Source organism: Rhinolophus sinicus, linkage group LG05 (assembly GCF_036562045.2).
Source record: "Rhinolophus sinicus isolate RSC01 linkage group LG05, ASM3656204v1, whole genome shotgun sequence".
NCBI lineage: Eukaryota > Metazoa > Chordata > Mammalia > Chiroptera > Rhinolophidae > Rhinolophus > Rhinolophus sinicus.
In genome coordinates, this window is record NC_133755.1 from 17783177 (window position 1) to 17803526 (window position 20350).

A 20350-nucleotide genomic window follows, 5' to 3' on the forward strand; every position below is an offset into this window, starting at 1 on the left:
AGCATTGTTCTTTGGCCTGGCTACTGGACACCTGACCTACCTTAGGCAGTTTAGGATTTGTTCTGAATCGTTTTTCCCTTGGGAATTGTGGATCTCCCCAGTTCCTGACCCCAACCTGTTCAGGGGTTGGGGCCGCACTGGCCTCTCAAACCCAGCAAGGAGTTTGGACAAGACCAGGGTTGTTTACTTCAGGTGCTAGTAGCTCTGGAGGAAATCAGTCTCTTCCCATGTTGAGACCTCTCTTTGCTCTCTGTAGGATGTGGGGTATCCTGAGGTCTGCGTAGCTGAAGGACACCGGAAAATGTGAGATGTTTCCTCTTTGAAATTCAAATTTGAATGTCTTTTTTGGTCACCTGCACTCTTCTGCTAGTCACAGATCCCGCTCGTTGTTGTATACTGTCCTTTTATAGTCATTTACCTGCCCAGTCCCTGAAGGCAATGAGTTTCCTGCCACTGCAAGTTCACTTCTCTATGGCCTCACCTGGAAGTTCTCAGGAATGCTTCTTCTCTTCTGACCCAGATCATGTCTCATTTGAATGAAGCAACCCATCGGCTGTCCAAAAGTGGGACAACTCTCTATGCAGTGCTGGAGCTTCAGAAGGGTGCCTCACCTGAAGACATCAAAAAGGCCTACAGGTTCAGACCTCAGCCCTTATTAAACCCTGGAATTGCCTCCCTTAAACCCCTTTCTTTCTACCGTGCTTTCTGGCCCACTTTTGAATCCCCCAGCCCTCACTTCAGTGTGGCATGGGAAGGAATTTAGACTTGGGTTGCTTGCCTCCATCCGTCCTTTGTACCACATCTTATGCATGTCTTCTTCCCGATCTTGAGACCTATTCCTGTCACTCATCCTAACCCTCCCTCCCCAGCCCCTCCTTATTCTCTCCCTACCCTCCTTTCGGGTATTGCCTGGGTAGGAAACTGGCCTTGAAGTATCATCCAGACAAGAATCAAGGGGACGCTCAAGCAGCAGAAATATTCAAAGAGATCAACACCGCCCACTCCGTACTGAGTGACCCTAAGAAGAGGAAAATCTACAACCAGCATGGCTCCCTGGGAGTGTATATATATGATCACTTTGGTGAAGAAGGTGTCAGATACTATTATACGCTGAATAGTTGTTGGTTCAAGGTACGCAGCTCTTCATAGTCCCTTAAGAATAAGGAAGGAGGGATAACCACATACCATTCTCCTCACTCGCTTCACTCCTGGCAAGACTCTTCTCTGAATGCCTCTGATGTTATAAAGCCTTTACCCTCTCGTGGTTTCTGTACATGCTATTCTACTTAAAAACACTCATTCCCTACCATATCCTAAGCTAGTTCCTTCTCAATTTTTGGCTAAAATAATATCATACTAAAAAAAAAAAAAAAAAAAAAGAAGGAAGGAAGGAAGGAGGGGTGACCCTCCTCACCTAGGACTGCTTACCTCCTCTCCTAGGACAAATGCTGCTTTTGTCTCGTTATTTGGGTGCCAGGAGGACTGCAAGAGGAGGCGAGCTTGAATGGATATATGGAAGAACTGCTGGACTGAGACCATTCTTTCCTACCTTGTAGACACTCGTCCTCCTTTGTGCTCTGCTCAGCTGTTGCTGTTGCTGCTGCTGCTGCTGTTTTTGCTGTGGAGCACTGAAGCCACCTGAGGAGGTAGCGAGCAGAAAATTCCAGCAGAATGTCCAAAGTCAGCCTTCGAGATCAGGTGAGAACCATAGACAGGGACTGAGGTACGAGCTGGATGAGGAATGAAATAAATGGTTGGGGCTGAAACTGTGAACCCCTAAATATGAGAGTCTCAAGTTGGTATTGGGGCCAAGTGAAGAAAGAGGAGACACTTAGTTTCTGAGGGGCTTATGCCACAAACTGACAGTTTGAATGTAATGGCCTCTCGTGACTGTTAAGCTAAGAATGACTGAGAGAGTGTGTCTCGAAAAGGCAGTAGTTGAAGACAAGCTAGAGGATGTTGTTTATTGCAGTTACTCAAAAGGAAAATGAAGTGTCTGAGATTATGCCCCTGCAGCTAAACGGTAAAATGTGAATTGACTGAAGTTCACAGCAGTGCCACCTAGTGATGCTAACGTGTAACTGCAAGGTAACGGTTTTCTCGCCAGGAGGCTAAAATACTGTTACTCAATGTTTATATATATATATGTTTTTCAAATTCCATCATAGGAAACCAAGGAAATTTTAGAGAGGAAGACAATTATAGTGAAGATTAATATTAACAGATGAAGAAGAGTGAGGTATGAAAACTGAAATGTAGCAATGATTAAATGATAAGAAAAGAATATACACTAACTGCAGATGAGTCAGTCATTAGTGGAAAGTTTATATCCTTATAGTAGGGACTACAGGTGTTTATATCTTTACCAATAGGGGGTTTGCCTTATACTCTGGGTGCTCATTCATTCTGGTTAATAAGATGCCAACTTCTTCTGCCCCTAGGTGCTGACCCAGTGAAGGTGACTTCTGCTGCCGTGTCCCCTGGACAGGTTGACTAGAGGAGCAAGTAGCCCTGTCCTGACATTGACCTTGATTTACCCCTCTTCTTATAAGAATTCCAACTTTAGAAGGATGCCGTCTCTGTCTCATCCTGGGAATACAGAGTCGACCAGCTACTCTTCTTTTTAGCTCCAGTTTCAATTTTAATCTGTTAGAGAGCAGACCTCCCATCCCTACCCTCAGACAGTGAAGACAGACTTTTCCCAAGCATCCTTTATCCTGTGTCTTCCTTGGGATTTGAGTCAATGTCAGGTGGGGGGTAGGGTCTCTGAGTCACGTGTGATGTTTCCACCAAGATCCTGAGCAGGGTGGGTCCCATCCCAGAGCTGTGGGACAAGCTAACCCTCATTTGTTGCAACTCTGTGTACCAAGAGCTCTTAGCATCAGCCTGATTTCTAAGCCAGTACACCTTTCTGGGGCTGGTCTCACCTTCTTCTGGTGCCCATACACTTGGCATTGCCAGCCTCATTCCATGCCACAAGTGAGCTTAGCATGGGTTCTGTGGGTTGACTGAAGTTCACACATCAGTGCCTGTTTGCCTCTTTTTTTTAAACCACATCTACACAGGCTGATCACCATATATTTTGTTTTAAAAACAGGGGCATGAAACATATACAAAAGAGATTGTCCTTTGACAGACCCTTTCCCCACTCACACCTCTTTGCACTGCCTGTTTGGTGTCCTCTGTGCACCATGTATTTGCTGCCCACCCAGGACCAGAGTCTAGTAACTCCTCACACTTCCCTTTCCTGACTTGGAGAAGGGCTAAGGCATGTAAGTAAATAAAAGAGCTTTTGTCCAATCCCAGTGCATACATGGGGCCCCCAAAAGACAAATTGTGCCTGGGATAGAGAAAAAGGCCTGTAGGAGAAAAAGATAGAGGAGAGCTCCCGTCTGAGCCCAGTCTGCCTGGGAGAGCGGGAATCCAGGACAACTGTGGACTCGGGGCCGAGGCTGTCCGGAGCCTCCTGCTTATGTCAGTGCCCTCAAATTTCCCTGGAGACCAATTCCCCCGGTGCTCAAAATAGGTCCCTGGTACTCAGGTTCTTTCTGCCCAGCTCAGCTTCTCTCAACTTCCTGACAAATCTAAAGTCCTTGGAGTGGCTCCAGTGATGTGTTTATGGACCAGAGTCCCACACTTTCTCAGGGCCATGCTCATGAGGTCGTCTGGGGCACAACTGCCAGCTCTAGCATTCTGAGCTTCTTTTCCTTGGGTGATCTAAGAAAGTTCTGGGTGAGAACAAAAGTGGACCAGAAGTGTTGGACCAGAGCCTCTCTCTCTCTCGTTGCTGGTGCTCCTGTACTGAACCACGGGGTTCGGAGAAAGAGGGCCACTGGCTAATCCTTGGAGGCAGAAATTTTCGATGACTGTCTGTAGGTCTGGCAAGATCTGTCCTTCCACCTTGAGCCATGTATGCCGTGTGACTCTGTGCCACTGCCCTGGAAGAAGGGCCCGAGCCAGATGATGGGGATCAGGAAGGCACAGGAGCCTTCTGAGTGAGAGAGCGAGTGAGAGCCCAATACCTTTGCTGGCCCACCTTTCACCACGAGCAGTCAAGCTCACCCCTGCTCTTGCTCAAGAGAGTCACCCATTCCTGAGTGAGTCAGGGTCACTCACTCGGTGACAGCTGTGGCTCGCCTTACATGAGCTAAATTGGGAGTTGGAATGTCACACAGATGCCCCTTGTTCCCCACCCCCACGTTAAAATTAATCTGCTCTCTGGGGAGTGAGGAACAAACAGTGCTGCCCATAGAGTGAACACTAGTCGTTTGGGGAACAAAGGGAGAAATTTCCAGGGACAGAATCACGCAGGGAGTGAGGGATCGAGAAAGCTGCATGTGCCTGGCTGGGGTATAGAGCAAAGAAGAGAGAGACAAGAAGTGTCTGAAAGTGGCTGCCTAAGGACAAGGCGAATTGTCAGAGGAAGGGACAGGAGAGATAGCAGAGCTATTTCAAGAGTGAGCAACAAAAGGGAACACAAGAATCCACAGACTGTGTAAAGTAAAAGAGGAAGGGTTCCGAGGCAGTGAGGGAAGGCCAGGACCAGAGCCAAGGCCAGGGTAGGCACGATCGCTGAGGGGATGAACTTCACAGTGGGTTTCAAGCCGCTGCTCGGGGATGCACACAGCATGGACAACCTGGAGAAGCAGCTCATCTGCCCCATCTGCCTGGAGATGTTCTCCAAGCCTGTGGTGATCCTGCCCTGCCAGCACAACCTGTGCCGCAAGTGTGCCAACGACGTCTTCCAGGTAGGCTGGGGCAGGGCCAGGGCCAGGTGAAGCAGTGCAGACTTGTGGGAGACTTCTCCTCAGGTCAGAGCTGAGCTCCCAGGTGATGGGCAGAGTGCTCTATGAGGTGGGTGGTGGCTGTCCTGGCTGAAGGGCAGAAGAAGAGCTGGGGACTTAGCAGATCCCAAAGTAAGCGTGAGTCAGCAGCTGCTCTGCAGGCTGGAGAGGGCAGCCTGCGCAGGGACAGCAGCTGGAGTGCTGGTAGCCACAGATGAAAGAAGACCCCTGGAAACTAGGAGAGAGGTGATCCTCCCCAGGCTGTGTAACAGTCTGCTAGAGCACATTCCTGTTCGGAGTTTCCGATTTTGAGAACATTATAGAAAATCTGGAGAAAATAGCATTGAGATAATGAAACATTAAAAAATAAACCCGGTGAGAAAGGTCCATGATGACAGTGAAACTATCTGTATCTAAGGCAAAGCTCAGGGCATCCATCTTTTGGGGGCAGAATTAGACAGTGGGTAGGAGACTGGGAATCCTCCCCAACTAAACTTCACACCTGTGCCCCACTCCAGACTAGTCAATAAAGGGGCCTGGGGTTAAAAAGAATTGAGGTCGCTTAAGCAGAGAAGAAATTTTATGTCCCAGAAGTGCAACCAGTTTGGGTTGACATGTGGTCACGGGGCAAAGCAGAACTAATCAAATTCATAGATATCATTTTAGCTACTGGTTTCATAAAGAAAAGCAGCATAAGCCAGAATGGTTTATAAATGGGCTTTCTTGCTTGCCCTGTGCCACAGGTGTAGGTTCTAGTAATCTACAAAATGGGACAAACTTCAGTGAGAGTAAGGGGAAAAGACACACACACACCCCTTGCAAATAAAGTAAAAACCCTGAATAGATCAGAGCTGGCTGGCTCAGGAGGCATGGCTGCTATAAGGAACATCGTGAACCTTCATTTCTTCATCTGTATCAGAAATTAGGAGGAAATGTGTTGAACACAAGTGATTTTTAACTTAACCAAGAAAATGCTTCTTTTTAAGTACTTGGGGGCAGCATGTTTGGGGAGAAGCAATGGGCTCATTGTCAGGCCACCCCTCAGCCATGCCTGGGACCCACCTTTTGTCTGCCGGCCCTCTGCCATCCTTACTAAGTACCCAGCCCCTAGTCTTTCCTGCCATCTTCCCATCGAGACCCATTCCCAACTCCTATTCCACTACGAGAATATTTGGCTCCAGAATATCTCAGAGCCAGTGATTTTGCCTCTCTGGGGGCCTAGAATGACTGTTACGCTGGCTCACCCTGGGCATCAAGTCATGTATGAGCGCCTATGCTTTGCCCACCATCTTGGTGTCTCCCTTGGTCTAAGACACTCTCTGAACATCAGGCTGAGATGCCTGGGACGGAATGGCAAAAAGACTGTGTCATCACATCTCAGGAATTTGTAGTGAGACATCCTTTCATTAGAGCCTGAAATGTGGGAAAGCAAAGAGAAGTTTTGAAAAAGAAGGTAATGTGTCTTATAAAACAACAGAATATTAAAGTGAAAGGCACACAGTATCGCCGGGCAGAGGGACCCAAGGACAGGAGGCTAGAAGATGTTTAAGTGACTTCCCTTGTTCAGGCCAGCCCTCTGCACTCAGGCATACTTACTTTGGGTCCTTGATGCTGTGGAATATTGACCTGGAGCCTGAGAGACCTGGCGAGGCTTTGGGTCAAACCCTGTGCAGAATGTTTGGGAGCCAGCATGAGTCCCAGGGCTTTGGGATGGTTCTGCGGATCTTTTCAAGTACAGAGCACCCCTGGGCCCTCCAAGGAGAGAAGAGTGAACAGCTCATTTCCTTGCTGCTTTATTTGGGCTGGCCTGGTGGGAGGCTGACCTAGTTCTTTAGCTGTACTTATGTATATACATTTCAGTCGATCTCCTTCTGAAAGATGAGCATATTTAGTTTTTTCACACATTGCCTCCACATTTTGACAACTCTAGACATAATCAGATTGTCTGTTTTCTAAGTTTGGGGACAAGAATAGGACTTTTGGTTCCTCTATCTTCAAACCACTTAGCAAGAATACCCTTAGACCATCACCTAGAAACTTAACAGGACTTATACAAGTGATACCAGTATATTATATTACACACACACACACACACACACACACACACACTTTTTTCCAAACAGTATAGAAGTTTATATCATGAAAAGTGAATCTTCACCTCACGTGCTCAATTCCGTTCTCCAGATGGAGGTAGCCATTACCAACTTTCTTGGGTAGCCTTCCAGAAATTTTCCATGGATAAGCATGTGTGTGTGTGTGTGTGTGTGTGTGTGTGTGTGTACACATGCATTTAAACTAGACTCATTATCCTACACCTGCCTTTGTTCACTTACTCTTTCTTGGCAGTTGTTCCATATCCACATTCAGATCTGTGTTTTCCTTTGTCAATGGCTGGGTAGTGTTCCATTGTTATGACTGGACCACAGTCTATTTAATCAGTCCTCTAAAACATTTAGATGGTGTCATGCAGGGTGTCATGCGGGGTCTCTGGTCCTGCTCCCCCACAAGAGAATGCAGGATATGGTGAGGCCAAAAAGGAACACCAACGGAGCCACAGATAGGGGACTCATACCACTATATTCTCGCTGGCAGCCAGGAGAGACACAGGAAGCAGGAGCCACACGATCCGCAACCCGCCGTCCACTTACTTCTCTGCCTGCCAACCAACCTCACTTGCTAACTGCAATCCGCCTCTCTGCAATCCACAATCCACAATCCACAATCTACAATCCGCGCTTGCTAGTTTAGCCACGGCAGTTGTATCAGTGGCTAATGGCTAACCAGTAACAGCTGATGACCAACTAGTCACAGCTGATGACCAGCTACTACCCAAGCCAGCACCCTTCCACGTGAGGCCGAGAGCCTGGAAACTACTCTCTGGGACTCTGTCTCCACAGATGGTGTCCAGTGTTTTTCTGTCCTAAGAACTGCTGTGATGGACAAACAACAATTTTGGGGAATTGTGATTTTTATGACATCAGGTAAACTAGAGCACCAGGAAGCAAAATTTGAGAAGTTAAAACATGTAATTGAAAATGTTGGACAGTATTAAGGGTTTGGGAAGTCATCCATAATTCTACCGCCCCAACACAATTATTTCCATGTTTGCATATTACTTTCAAGCCTTTGTCCTGCATACATCTTTTTACATAGTTGCCATCACAATTTAACATGATTTCTTTAAAGCTATAATGTCTCTCTCTCTCCCTCTCTCTCTCTCTTTCTCATTCTGAGTTTAAACTGAACAAAACACCAAAACACCATATTAACCCTCTTTAATTTCTCCTTCCCTCTTTCCCCACACTGCACCCACTCAGATACCAATCATTTTGATTAGAAGAAAGCTGTTTGTGTGATAATTTGACACAAACATGTTTCCATGTGTTTCTGTATTTGTAAACTCTATTCACTCCCAAAGCAAGCCTTCCGTTTATTTTTATACTTGCCCCCACTTCACTGTGGGCACTTGGTTATGAGCTGCAACCTGTTGTCATTTAACACACAACCAGAAGGCCTTGTAAGAAGATTGTTCAGGAACAGCTTTTCTGGAGGATGTCCATTTAGGGCGAGATTTACAGAGATGGGAATAGCAAGAAAGGGGCTTCTTCAATAATACAGGTCAGTCTGGGAAAGAGATGACCTCTGTCTCCCTCCACCTGAATTCCAGTTCTGTATAGTTCATTGTTAGGATCTGTTGTCATCAAGTACAGACCTGCCAGTGAAAATCCTACACAGCCCACCTCCTCGACCACTTCCACCTGCTGCTGAGGGCACCAGGCCCTCCCTAGCCCAACCTTGGGAAGGTCGTCTTTCCAAGAAATTGATTCATTGAAATTTTGTTAATTGCACTAACCTTGAAACAGGGTTAGGGTTCTTACTGACTTTAGGTAAGAAATTTGGTTTAGTGGGGGATGAAAACCTAGACTGAGAATTAGCATTCCTGGGTTCTCCTCACACCAGTTTCTTCCTTAATTTGCCGTATGATGTAACTCAGGCTATTTCACCCCTTCAAGCCTCTGACACACACACACACACACACACACACACACACACACACACACATTAAAAGCATGTTTTACACTGATCTTGAACATCCTTGTAATTCTAGCAATCTGATTTCACAAATTCAAGAAATATTATTATGGATTTCCATTTCTTAAGGGCTTTCCATTCTGTTGCTAGTATCTTAATTTGACTCGTTGTTCAGCTTATCAGTCCTTCCTTTAGCCAGCCTCCTTTCACGTACCCATTGTGCCAGGCTGTTTGCTAGATTTTGTCAGGCAGAGCTAGCCCTCCACTCAAAATCACTCTCCCACCCACAATTTAGCTATTGCCAACACCTGGATTCTTCTAAGGCTCTTAAACTATTCTCCAAATGTTTGGTCTTCTGCCCACCATTTTCCCATGGTTTCTCTAGTATATTCTGAGGGTCTGGCTCGGAGGACCTGCATGGTCCTCTTCATCTTTGGCCAGGCCATCAGTTCAGGGGAGATAGCTTCCAACACTCCTCTCACCCTTGCATCCTGGCCAATATCCCAAATCAGCATTGCTCTGGATAGCCAGAGAAGAGGGAAAACATTCTGAGATAAATGTAGATTTGATAGAATAACTGCATTCACAGAATATCTTTCTAGATGGAACATTTCTATTAGGTGCTACAGAATGTTATGAAGGAATGAAAAGAGAGACAGCTCATGGCATGTATGCTACCTAAAAGCCTTGAACATAGCGTAGAATTAAATTCCATGTATTTATTCCATTCCATTTTATCCTTCACAATGAAGAAAGAACAGTTATTTCATGTCCTGTGTTTCTGTGTGGTCAGATATTTTTAAGGTCTAGATTAGTTAACAAACCTTTGAGCAGTGCTTTATAATTTATAAAGAAACTTCACATACATGATTCCATCTGAGTTAGAGAGAATAGACATTGTTGCTATTTTATAGGGAGAACACAGGAAACAGGTTACAGTCACACCAACAATGAGATAGAGTAGGGACATAAATCTAGGTGTTTTGTTTCAGAGAGTGATGGAATGTCATCTACACATCACATCGTTGGCACATGAAATTATACTTTATGGGGCTGGCTCTCTTGTTTACACAATCTTACAATGTGAGATTAAAGGAAAGAACACAGACATTTATATGTATGATAAAACCCATCAGTTATTTCTTAATTTTGAAATAGATAAGCAGAAGCAAAAACTGGAATTTTGCTCACTGAATATTAGCTAAGAGCTCTTTAGCCCAATGTGAAACTATCAGCTATGGAGATGTAAGGAGGTTGCCATTTATACCTTATAAAATTCCTATTTGTGCTGAGACTATCTGGGGACTTACAATCAGGGAAGGAAGTAATCTCTTTGTGTGCCATGGACCCATTTGTCAGTTTGTGGTACCTATGGACTTTGTGTGTGTGTGTGTGTGTGTGTGTGTGTGTGTTAAGAACAGTGTTTTTAAATGCATAAAATATAATACATATGATTACATATTTGTTCTTTTGTATCTGGCTTATTTCACTTAGCATATGTCTTTAAGCTTGGTCCATATTGTAGCATGTTCTTCTGATAACTTTTATCTGTTATTTTCTACTACAATCGATGTGACTTTTATCAGTATAGATTCTACTTCCAACTGTGTCAAATGTGAACTTTGCTTCTGTGTTGATAATATATTTTACTCGATTTCTTTCCTTAATTCTGCCAGCTCACTTTTTTCTCCAGTTTTAATCATTTATATCTCTTCTTTAATCAAAGAGACTGTTTCCTTTGTTTTCTTAAAAAAAAAAGTTAGATTGAAGTTGTATTATTTCTTGGAGCAATTTGTCTTCCAAAGAGTATTCTACATCTGTCCATTGCTTGTCATGCTCTCTTTTTTCTAGCCTTTTTGTATTTTGTTGGCTTGCATCTCCTGTTGGATCCCTTCTGCTTATCACTCCTGTTTGAATAGAGGTAGTTTTATCTGGTGCTGAAAGTGAGTTCCTTACTTGACCTTCCATTTACCTTGGCTTTCTTTCAATGTTATCTTAAATGTAAACTGGCTAGCTGGGTGTTATCACTGGTTTGCAATCTCTGTTTAGTTCTTTGGCTTCTTTGGTGAACAGAGAGGTATGACCTGGATTAGTAAGCAGTTGAGTGTCTCAATTTGGTTCTGCTGCTCCAGAATATTTTTCACACAGAATCTGATGAAATATCCACCCTGTGCTCATGCATAGATCCATGGGAGGAGGTCCCCTGAGATTTGAGCTAGTCCCTCTCCTTTTCATAGACAAGCAAGACATGCTGTTTGCAGTTGAGGTCTCCACGCACACAGGCTCGCCTTTTGTTTATCTCTGCTCACATAACTTCAATCCACAGTTGAATTTTAGGCTGTTGTTTCTGGTCCTTCATGACTTTTACTAAAATCTGTTTTACCTGAGACTGAGAGAGACGAATGTTGTAGCTGACAATGTAGTCTATTGATTACTAGAATGGACTCTGGAGCCAGAGTGCCTGAGTTAAAATACAGGCCCTGTCATCTATTAGCCGATGACAATATGCAATTTATTGAAGTTGTCTGGGCTACAATTTCCTATCTTTGAAATGGGGCTAATAGTACCTACTTCATAGAGTTGATATGAGGATTAAATGAGTTAACATAAATAAAAGAACTTAGAGCAAAGCCTGGCATAAATGCTCAATAGATGTTAGCCAACTGTCATTATATTTCTTGTAGTCTAAGTGAGAGGGTAAATGTTTATTTATTTCCTCCACCATCTGTACAAGAAATTCTTGAGGATTCATTTCAATAATGTCTGGAAAGCCCACAGTGCTTGATATATAATGGGCCCTCAAAACATGTGTCAAATGTTAAATAATGAGTGTAGAGGAAGGGTCCAGTGAGGGAGGGAGATAGAGAGAGACTACCCTTGAGTTTGTCTTTGCTCTGGGCTAAGGCTTTAGAAGATGCCCTTTCCTCCCATTCAAACATTTACTGAGTGCCTTTGTAGGCTTGCCACCAGCACATCAAAGAGAAGCGAGATCCCAGAAGGAGCTTGCAGGCTTAGAGTTCTCCCAACACCTCCTTACTCACTTGGATTCTAAATATTGAAAGGTAATTGTATTAAGCAAACAAAAGCCCAGTGATCTTACACTTTAACCCACCCTAAACTCAAGTCAACAATATTCATATAATTCTAGTGACTGAGAAAGAGAGATACACCAACACAGTCCTGGATAATGTCGACTGCCCAAAATAACTCCCCAGAAAATCTACCGAAAGAACAGTTTATTCGGGAAAAGAAAAAGAAACGAGACCACTCCAGCAATGTGTGAACACCTCAGGCCGGAGCTCCATTCAGGCACACACATGCAAAAAAAGAGTATTCCCAAGATGGCCTCTATATTTATTTGAATAAATACATATTTATTTGAACTCCCCTGGAAGTTACCACAAAGTTTAACAGGAAGTCAGGACTAGAGAGTTAACAAGGGGCCCAGCTCCTCCCATAGTCCTCCCAGCTCTATGGTTAATCATCTTCAGATGCCAGTTCACTTTTATCAATAATCTCAAACAAATTTGTTCCAGCTTTATGATGGGCTAAAATGTTATCTTCTTATAAGTCTCAAGAAATCCCCCCTCCCAAATGTGATCTTTGTGACATGCCAGTCACTCCCCCCAAGATAGGCTGTCCACTTCACAACAGGGCCACATTTCCTGCCTTGCCTACATCTCTTGCTACCAAAGAAAGGATCGACCAAGACTCTGGCCTTGGATGCCCTCTAGGTGTTAATAGGGTGCTGCTGCACACATACAGGGGTGCTTCCAGTTGATGTATAACATCAGGATTTGGAGAATTTCATGGAACCCAATTACAGGAAATACATTTAAATATACAAAGTCACAGGTGACTACTCTCTCCATTACTCTCTAGCAGGGCACGGTCTTCCAGCCAGTTTGGATTAGTTTCTGCTGCAAGTGACAGAAAACCCAAAATAACAATGGCTTAAAGATGATAAAAACTTGTTTTTTTCTCTCAAGTGAAAGTATGGGTGGACAGTCCAGGATGGCCTCATCAGAGACTCACTCTTTTTATCTTGTGGCCATTCTCAACATGTGGCTACCTCCTGGCTCGAGATGGCTGCTTAACTTGAGCCATTCCATCTTCATTCCAGTCAGCAGGAAGGAGAGAAGAGGAATAGGCCATGCCCCTCCCATTGAAGATATAGTAGTCTTCACTTAACATCCTCGATAGGTTCTGTAACTTTAAGTGAAATGACGTATACCGAAACCAATTTTACTGTAGCTAATCGATATGAACAAGTTAAGTTCCTGTGACAGCTCATCAACGTTATTTGAGGACCTGTACACTTGCTAGAAATGGCACAAAACATTTCTATCCACCTCCCATTGGCCAGAACACAGTTCCCTAGCCACACCCAGTTGGAAGGGAGATTTGAACTCGTGGCCTTTATTCCATGTGTCTTGCTAAAATCTCAGGGGCTCTGCTATTTAAGAAGAAGTGAATATCAAGGAACAACAAGCAGCCTCTACCAGTATTTCATGCCAGCTGCTCTCCACAATTGATTCTTTTCTCTGCAGACCAGCCTTCTCTGTTCATAGTTTCTGACCCCTCACACTTTCTGCTTCCACTTGAAGGAGACTTTGGGTGGCCACAATGTCAGCTCTTAGCTCAACTCCACAGGTTTTATTCATTTCCAAAGCAGCACATGGTCTAGCCACCTCAGGTTCTATGTCTCAGTTCCACGTTCCTAGAGAGAAAGTTGGATTTGTCCTGCTTGGGTCAGGCAATCACCTCCTTAACTCTGAGCCAATAAAGCTGTGGCCTGGGGTGGGGCTCTCTCTAGAGGATGGGATGAAGCAAGTTCTCTAAGAGGGGTAAGTGGGAGGAAGTGGTGAGCCCCTCTGGTAAATCCTCCTTCTGGGCTTGCTCCTTCTCGATGTCGTTGTGGGTTTGCTTGTCGTTGTGGGTTTGCTTGTCCTTAGGGCAGGGCTGCATTTGTTCATGTCTCATCCTCAGAGCCTAGCATTATAATGAATAATCCATTTTAGTCCTTAATTTTACAGAGATTGAATGTTTGCCCAAATTTACATAGCAGAACTGTGTCAGGGGCAGCCGGGACTCCTGATGCTCAGTCCCTGGAGTGATTTCCCAGAATTACCCAGCACGATGTGGCTCGTTTGCCCCATTGTTCAGCACTGTGTCTGCTTGTGCCCCTGCCCAGGGCTGAAGAGAATCTCCCCCAGAAGTGGCCCGTGAGAGCCCCAGGCTGGAGGACACTGGCTGCATCGCTCAGAGTCCATTTCCTACCTGAGTCTTCCTGCCGAGGTTAATGTTACCCCACAGCTCCAAGTTGGGTCCCTTTGGGGAGATCCCATCCTGACTAGGCCTTGACCAAGGCTAGGCTCTGGATTCAGAGACACTCAAGGAAGTAGACTGAATAAGGAAATGAAGGTTGGAAATAAGATATCCATGGCCACCCACCCTGATCTGCTCTCAGAGGAGGGCCCAGCCATAGAAAAGAGCCGATGCCACCTCCGCCACCATTCTCCTTCTCCCAGCTCCCATTACTTTCCCCTCTGCCTCCCAGTGTCCTCATGCCTCACAGTACCTGTTCTCTCACGCTACCTGTCTCTGCAGGCCTCGAACCCTCTGTGGCAATCCCGGGGCTCCACCACTGTGTCTTCCGGAGGCCGTTTCCGCTGCCCATCTTGCAGGCATGAGGTTGTCCTGGACCGACATGGTGTCTACGGCCTGCAGCGAAACCTGCTGGTGGAGAACATTATAGACATTTACAAGCAGGAGTCTTCCCGGTGAGCTGTCCGGGCCTTTTGTCTCTACAGGGCAGCACCTGGATCACAGCCTGGGAACCCATCAGGGCCAGATGAGAGAAGTGGACCCAAAGAAGGGGAGGGGCTTGTCCCAGGTCGCCCAGCTTAGTGGTCACTGATTCCTGGTCAGTGCTTCACTTTCACTGTCTCCATCTGGGGAGGGGCTGGCAGTCCACTAGCAAGATCCTTGCCAACCCTCCATTACTTCCTGCCCCGTGGAACTTCCCTGCCTCCTGGAACAGACTATTCTCAGATCTAAACCTCCTCTACTCCTTAGCTCTTTCCATTTCTCGAATGAAGAGCACCGTGGAAGTCACCCACCTGCCCAGCCACGGCACCAGCTGCAGGGGCAGAGAAGGTGGTGATGGTTGGTAGAGGCTGAGGAGAAAGTGTTCATGGGGCCTCACCCTCTCAGGACCCACCGCCCCCTGGCCTGGCTCCTGACCCTCCTTCCCCTCTGCCCACTCCCCTTCAGGCCACTGCACTCCAAGGCTGAGCAGCACCTCATGTGCGAGGAACACGAAGAGGAAAAGATCAACATCTACTGCCTGAGCTGTGAAGTGCCCACCTGCTCTCTCTGCAAGGTCTTTGGTGCCCACAAAGACTGTGAGGTGGCCCCACTGCCTACCATTTACAAACGCCAAAAGGTATCAAGCAGGGGCGGGAGCAGGCATGTGGGCGGGGGGCATAGGCCAGGGCCTCTAATTCCAGCCTCTTCACTTGGTTTTAAAGGCAGGCAGATCAGGGCTAAAATCCCGGTTCTATGCGTGACCTTGTGTAAGTCACTTGACCTCTCTGGCCCTCTTTCCTCACTTGTCAAATGGGGATGAAAATGCCTACATGTGAGCGTTGTAGGATAAAATGAGATAATGGATGCAAGCAGAGACTTTAGTATGGTGGACTGGATACTCTCAAGGCCTTTTCACTATCACACAACTAGATTCTATATAATACGTAATTTAAAAATTATATTGGTGGACACATAGAAAGTAAAGGAAATCTCCAAGTGGGGGTGGGGCGGGGTGGGGAGAAGACTTGGGAGAAGTGAGCTGAGGACAGAACCCTGAGCGGTAAGCACAGAATAAGTGGCATTTCCCAGAGGGTAAATGCTGGCAGTATTACTGAGCTAGAGAGATGAGATTATGCCTCCAAACCCCTAAAAGTGGTAGACCTGCAATGAACTATGAATCCCAGGTTAAATTGGAATCCCAGGCACTAAAGAGGTCAGTTGCGCCACCTAGCTTTCGGCACAAGCAAATGCAAATTCTGTCTGGAGGTAAAAACCCTGTTTAAACCCTTGGGTTTTCCTTAGATTAAGAACAACAAAAGATTAGCTCACAACTGAAGAGACACAAAGAAATGTACTCCATTAGTGAAGTCAGCAGAAACAGAAATTTTAGATTTTGATTCCTGAGGAATTCGGGTATTGGAATTATTAAAGAATAGAAAGTCACTGTGAATAAAATGCTCTCACGAAAAGAGGAAATTGAAAAACAAATAATAATAGACTATCAAAAATTCAGATTTGACAAAAAACCAAATAGAGTTTTTACAAGTGAAAATAGAATTGTTGAAATTAAACAGTCAAAGGATGAATTAAATGCAAGAATTCTCTGAAGAGAGAATTAGTGAGTGGGAAGAGAGGACTGAGAAAAAATTGCCTAGAATACTGCACTGGGAGATGAGAAGGTTGAGAGTGAGAAGGTCTAACATATATCTAATCAGAGTCACAGAACAAGAAAATAAAGAGAATGGAGAAGAGGCAATATTGTCCTAACAGATAATCATGAAGAATTTTTCAGAATCGATGGAAGGCATAAATGTCCAGATAAAGCATCGAGCCCAGCGCCTGGCACTTGTCTCTTTGGTGAATGTCTCTTCCTTTCTCAGTTGGTGGTGGAGGCCTTCCTCTCCTGACTTCCTTCCAGAATCTATCATGTGTTTCCGCACTTCTTGGATGCCAAGCCCTCTAGATCTTGGAAATAGCTTCCCTGCAGATGTCCTGACGGTGGGGTGAAGGGGGCAGTTCTTTCCTAGGCAGCCCCGGCTGGGATGGGAGGGGTGCAGTTCTAGACCAGGTCCTCCAGCCCTAAGCGCTGTCTGGTATGTGTGGCAGAGCGAGCTCAGTGACGGCATCGCGATGCTGGTGGCAGGCAATGACCGTGTGCAAGCCGTGATCACACAGATGGAGGAGGTGTGCCAGACCATCGAGGTAAGCCTAGGATGGGAGGGAAGGAAGGTTTCTGGGCTCTTGGAGGTGGGTCACAAGTAATGGGATGGGTTTAGCCAGGCTGTGACTCTCAGCTCCGCCCCTCACTAGCTCCGTGACTTTGGTTCAGTTACTTAAGTTCGTTGTGCTTTGGTTTGGTTTGTTTTTAATGGTGTGAAATAGTGATAATGAGAATGATACGGTGCCTACCTCACTTGATCTTTTTGAGAACTAAATGGGACAATACAAATAAAAACCAGGGCCAGAGACATAAACATCTCTCATAAGGCTATTTTAAAACACTGTGTTACTAAGAGAGTAGATCTTAAAAGTTCTCATCACATGAAAAAAAAAAGTAACTATGTACGGTGACAGATGTTAACTAGACATATTGTGGTGATCATTTCACAATATATACAAATCTTGAATCATTACATTGTACACGTGAAACTAGTATGATGTTATATGTCAATTATATCTCAAAAACTCTCATGCTGTTATTATTTCTGAAAAGATTTGGGAATCAGCAGCCCTTGGCTCTGACTCCGCCACTAATTTGTGCTGTAACTGACAGGTCACTTTTCTTCTTCCTGGCTTTCTGTGACTTCCAGTAAGTGGGGAGTGGGGCAAGTGGCTGGGTGCTCTCTCAGCTATGAGGTCTCATCCACGTTGCTCCTTTTTCAGGACAACGGCCGGAGGCAAAAGCAGTTGCTGAACCAGAGGTTTGAGACCCTGTGCGCAGTGCTGGAGGAAAGGAAGAGTGAGCTGCTGCAGGCGCTGGCTCGGGAGCAGGAGGTGAAGCTGCAGCGCGTCAGGGGCCTCATCCGCCAGTACGGAGACCACCTGGAGTCCTCCTCTAAGCTGGTGGAGTCAGCCATCCAGTCCATGGAGGAGCCGCAGATGGCGCTCTACCTGCAGGTAGGCCCTGGCAGAGGGTGGCTAGACTGGGGACCTTGGCACCTACAGATCTGGGTTCAAGTCTTATCTCTGACACTTACTTGCCTCCATGGCCTTGGGCAAGTCACCTCTTCTGAGTCCAGTTTTTCCTTAAAGAATTGGGACAAGCCTCCCTGCCTACCCAGCAGGATTGTGGTGGGCATCAGAAATGAGACTTTGCCAGAGGTTGGCACGGTGCTTACTCTCCCCCACCTTTCTTCCCTACAGCAGGCCAAGGAGCTGATCAATAAGTGAGTAGGCGGAGCGAGGGGGGAAAGGAAGGGGCTGCGGGGCTTCACGGCCATGAGAGGGGAGTGAGGGTGCTGGGGCGTTTCCAGATGAGCCGTTGCCACCGCTGCAGGGTCGGGACAATGTCGAAAGTGGAGCTGGCAGGACGGCCAGAGCCAGGCTATGAAAGCATGGAGCAATTCACCGTGAGCGTGGAGCACGTGGCAGAAATGCTGAGGACCATAGACTTCCAGCCAGGTGAGGGAGCCAGGAAGGGAGAGGCCGCCGGGACTGGGCATCAGGACCCTCCGGGTGGGGGCGGGTTAGGGCATGGCGCCCAACCAGCAGGAGACTCTACCTCACGGGGGTCTTCCTTGGGCCCAGGAGCTTGCGGGGAGGAAGAGGATGAGGACATGGCGATGGACGGGGAGGAATGCAACGCAGGGCCAGAGGAAGAGCGGCTGGATGGGCCGGAAGGTGAGTGTATTGCGAGGGCCATCGCAGCCTGACTGGTCCTCGGGTGAGCGCCCTCCCTGCGGGACCAGGGCTCCCTTGCAGAGCCTGCTTTCAAATGCTTCCCAACCCCCTGCAGGAGCGGAGCGCCCCCTAGCGTGGGTGCAAAAGGACCCTTTCTGTCCCGTCAGCCATTCCTCCCGGGCTTTGGGCAAGCAGGGTGGGTGGGGAAGTAGAGGAGAAACCCACGTGGCTGGGGAAAGGGGGTGAGCTGGGTTTCGGAGTTGCCTTGTTTCCTTGGAGCGCCCGCCCACCGCGCTTTTTTTCCTGGGGACAGGCCTGCACTGACCCTCCCCCTGTGGGGGACTTCGAGCTCTGGGAGCCTGGCGCTCGGGTAGTGGAGGATCTGCGCAGAGACCACCGCGCCCCCAGCTCGGCGCCCCGCCGCGGGGGAGGGCTCAATAAAGGGCTCATGCATCCCGACCCGCAGATCCTTTTACTGCTCACTGTGTGTCTCAGCTTCTGAGGCGACCCTGTCACCAGTCCGCCCTTCTCCGGATCTGGGACCAGCTGGGAGGCGGAAGTGAATGGAACCCCTATTGGGATCCTCCTTGATATTAGGCTTGGATTCCTGAGCCAGTGCCAAAGGCAAAGAGTACGGGGTGGTGCGGCAGCATCAGGACTTGAGTTCCGGGGGACTTGGGGATGATAGGGACACAGGACCCTGGCTGACAGCCACTCGCCAGGGTGCTCCTCCTGTAGCACTGGTTCCCTCCCACCGGCCTGGGAGGCCCCACATTCCTAGGGGTTCCCACCCTGCTGTGGAAGGTTCCCCGCGCCCCCACAACAGAGACCAAAGGCTCTCCAGCACTTTTATTAAAAACTAGTAATGCAGAGCGTGCTCAGGGTATCCCTGGGCAGCTCTAGCCCCGCGGGACTGGGTCAGTTCCAGTTGCGCAGGTCCCAGCTCCGGGTTGGGGGTGGGGTCGAGGTTTTCCGCGCCCCAGGCCCCGCCGATCACTTGCCCACCGAGTCGAATATGATGCGGTTCTGCTCTGCGCGCTCGCGCTGGCTCTGCGTCCGTGCCATCTCCAGCAGGGTCCGCAGGAGGTGGAAGGTGAGGTCAATGGACAGTGGAGGGTCGTCCCGTCGCGGCCGCTCTCCTGTGGTCACAGATCCCCATCGGCCTGGCCCCGCGCGGCGCGGGAAACGCTCCGCCAGCAGCAAGAGGAGCGCGCGGGCCCCCCCGCCTTGGTTCCGCACTCCGGGACTCCAGCGCAGACTCGGGTCCTGGACCCCGGTCGCCGCCTCCTGCTCCGGGCTCCACTGGCTGGTCCCCGGGCGCAGATGTGCCAGGAGCAGCAGCGCCGCCAGCAACGCCGCACGTCCCGCCAGTCTCATGGTGCCACCAGCCCTGGACACACAGGAGCAGCGCAGGGTGAGGTGCGCTTGAAACAGTCGCAGGTGGCGCCACTCCCCTTCCCGCGCACATCCAGCGTCCCCGCCGGTCCCCTGTAGCTGCCGCGCTGTGCCCACAACCTTCCCTGCAGTCCCTGCCGTTGCCCAGTCCTGTGCCACCCTTTCCGCCTTCCCTCCCTCCCTCCCTATTAGCGGGTCCCGGCGGGTGAGCGGAGTCCTGGTGTTGAGCGAGTCGGGCGGGCGCTCCGAGCCACTCACAGGTTGCCAGAGAGCGTCTGCACAGGGCAGGAGGGAGGTCGTCTCTGTCCCTCGGGGCGGGCTGAGGACGCCTTGGGAAACACGGGGTCTGTCCCGGGACCGCCGCCAGCCTTATATAGCTCCAGGACAGCTCCGACTGACGTCAGCGAGGAGCATGCACTGATTGTAGAGCAATGACGGTGGCGGCTTCGAGTCCAGCGGGTGGCGGGACCCCGAGGGGCGCGTCTCTG

General features: G+C 48.0%; 3 protein-coding genes across 3 annotated transcripts; 2 read left to right on the forward strand and 1 right to left on the reverse strand.

The window, feature by feature from the left end:
- Nucleotides 1-216: 216 nt before the first annotated feature.
- DNAJC5G (DnaJ heat shock protein family (Hsp40) member C5 gamma) lies at nucleotides 217-3289 on the forward strand. Its single transcript, XM_074333972.1, has 5 exons — nucleotides 217-303; nucleotides 521-636; nucleotides 918-1131; nucleotides 1557-1698; nucleotides 2442-3289. Exons 2-5 carry the CDS (start codon nucleotides 524-526, stop codon nucleotides 2495-2497), a joined length of 525 nt encoding a protein of 174 aa, XP_074190073.1. The 5' UTR covers nucleotides 217-303; nucleotides 521-523; the 3' UTR covers nucleotides 2498-3289.
- A 945-nt stretch (nucleotides 3290-4234) lies between these two features.
- Nucleotides 4235-18926, forward strand: TRIM54 (tripartite motif containing 54). The gene is made up of 9 exons (XM_019735291.2): nucleotides 4235-4748; nucleotides 14427-14599; nucleotides 15093-15264; nucleotides 16734-16829; nucleotides 17511-17744; nucleotides 17991-18013; nucleotides 18124-18248; nucleotides 18375-18467; nucleotides 18781-18926. The coding sequence occupies exons 1-9, from the start codon at nucleotides 4581-4583 to the stop codon at nucleotides 18789-18791; spliced, it is 1095 nt and encodes a 364-aa protein (XP_019590850.2). The 5' UTR covers nucleotides 4235-4580; the 3' UTR covers nucleotides 18792-18926.
- Nucleotides 18927-19302: 376 nt separating this feature from the next.
- Nucleotides 19303-20236, reverse strand: UCN (urocortin). The gene is made up of 2 exons (XM_019735297.2): nucleotides 20121-20236; nucleotides 19303-19857 (listed from the first exon to the last, which is right to left on the reverse strand). Exon 2 carries the CDS (start codon nucleotides 19842-19844, stop codon nucleotides 19461-19463), a length of 384 nt encoding a protein of 127 aa, XP_019590856.2. The 5' UTR covers nucleotides 19845-19857; nucleotides 20121-20236; the 3' UTR covers nucleotides 19303-19460.
- Nucleotides 20237-20350: the final 114 nt, after the last annotated feature.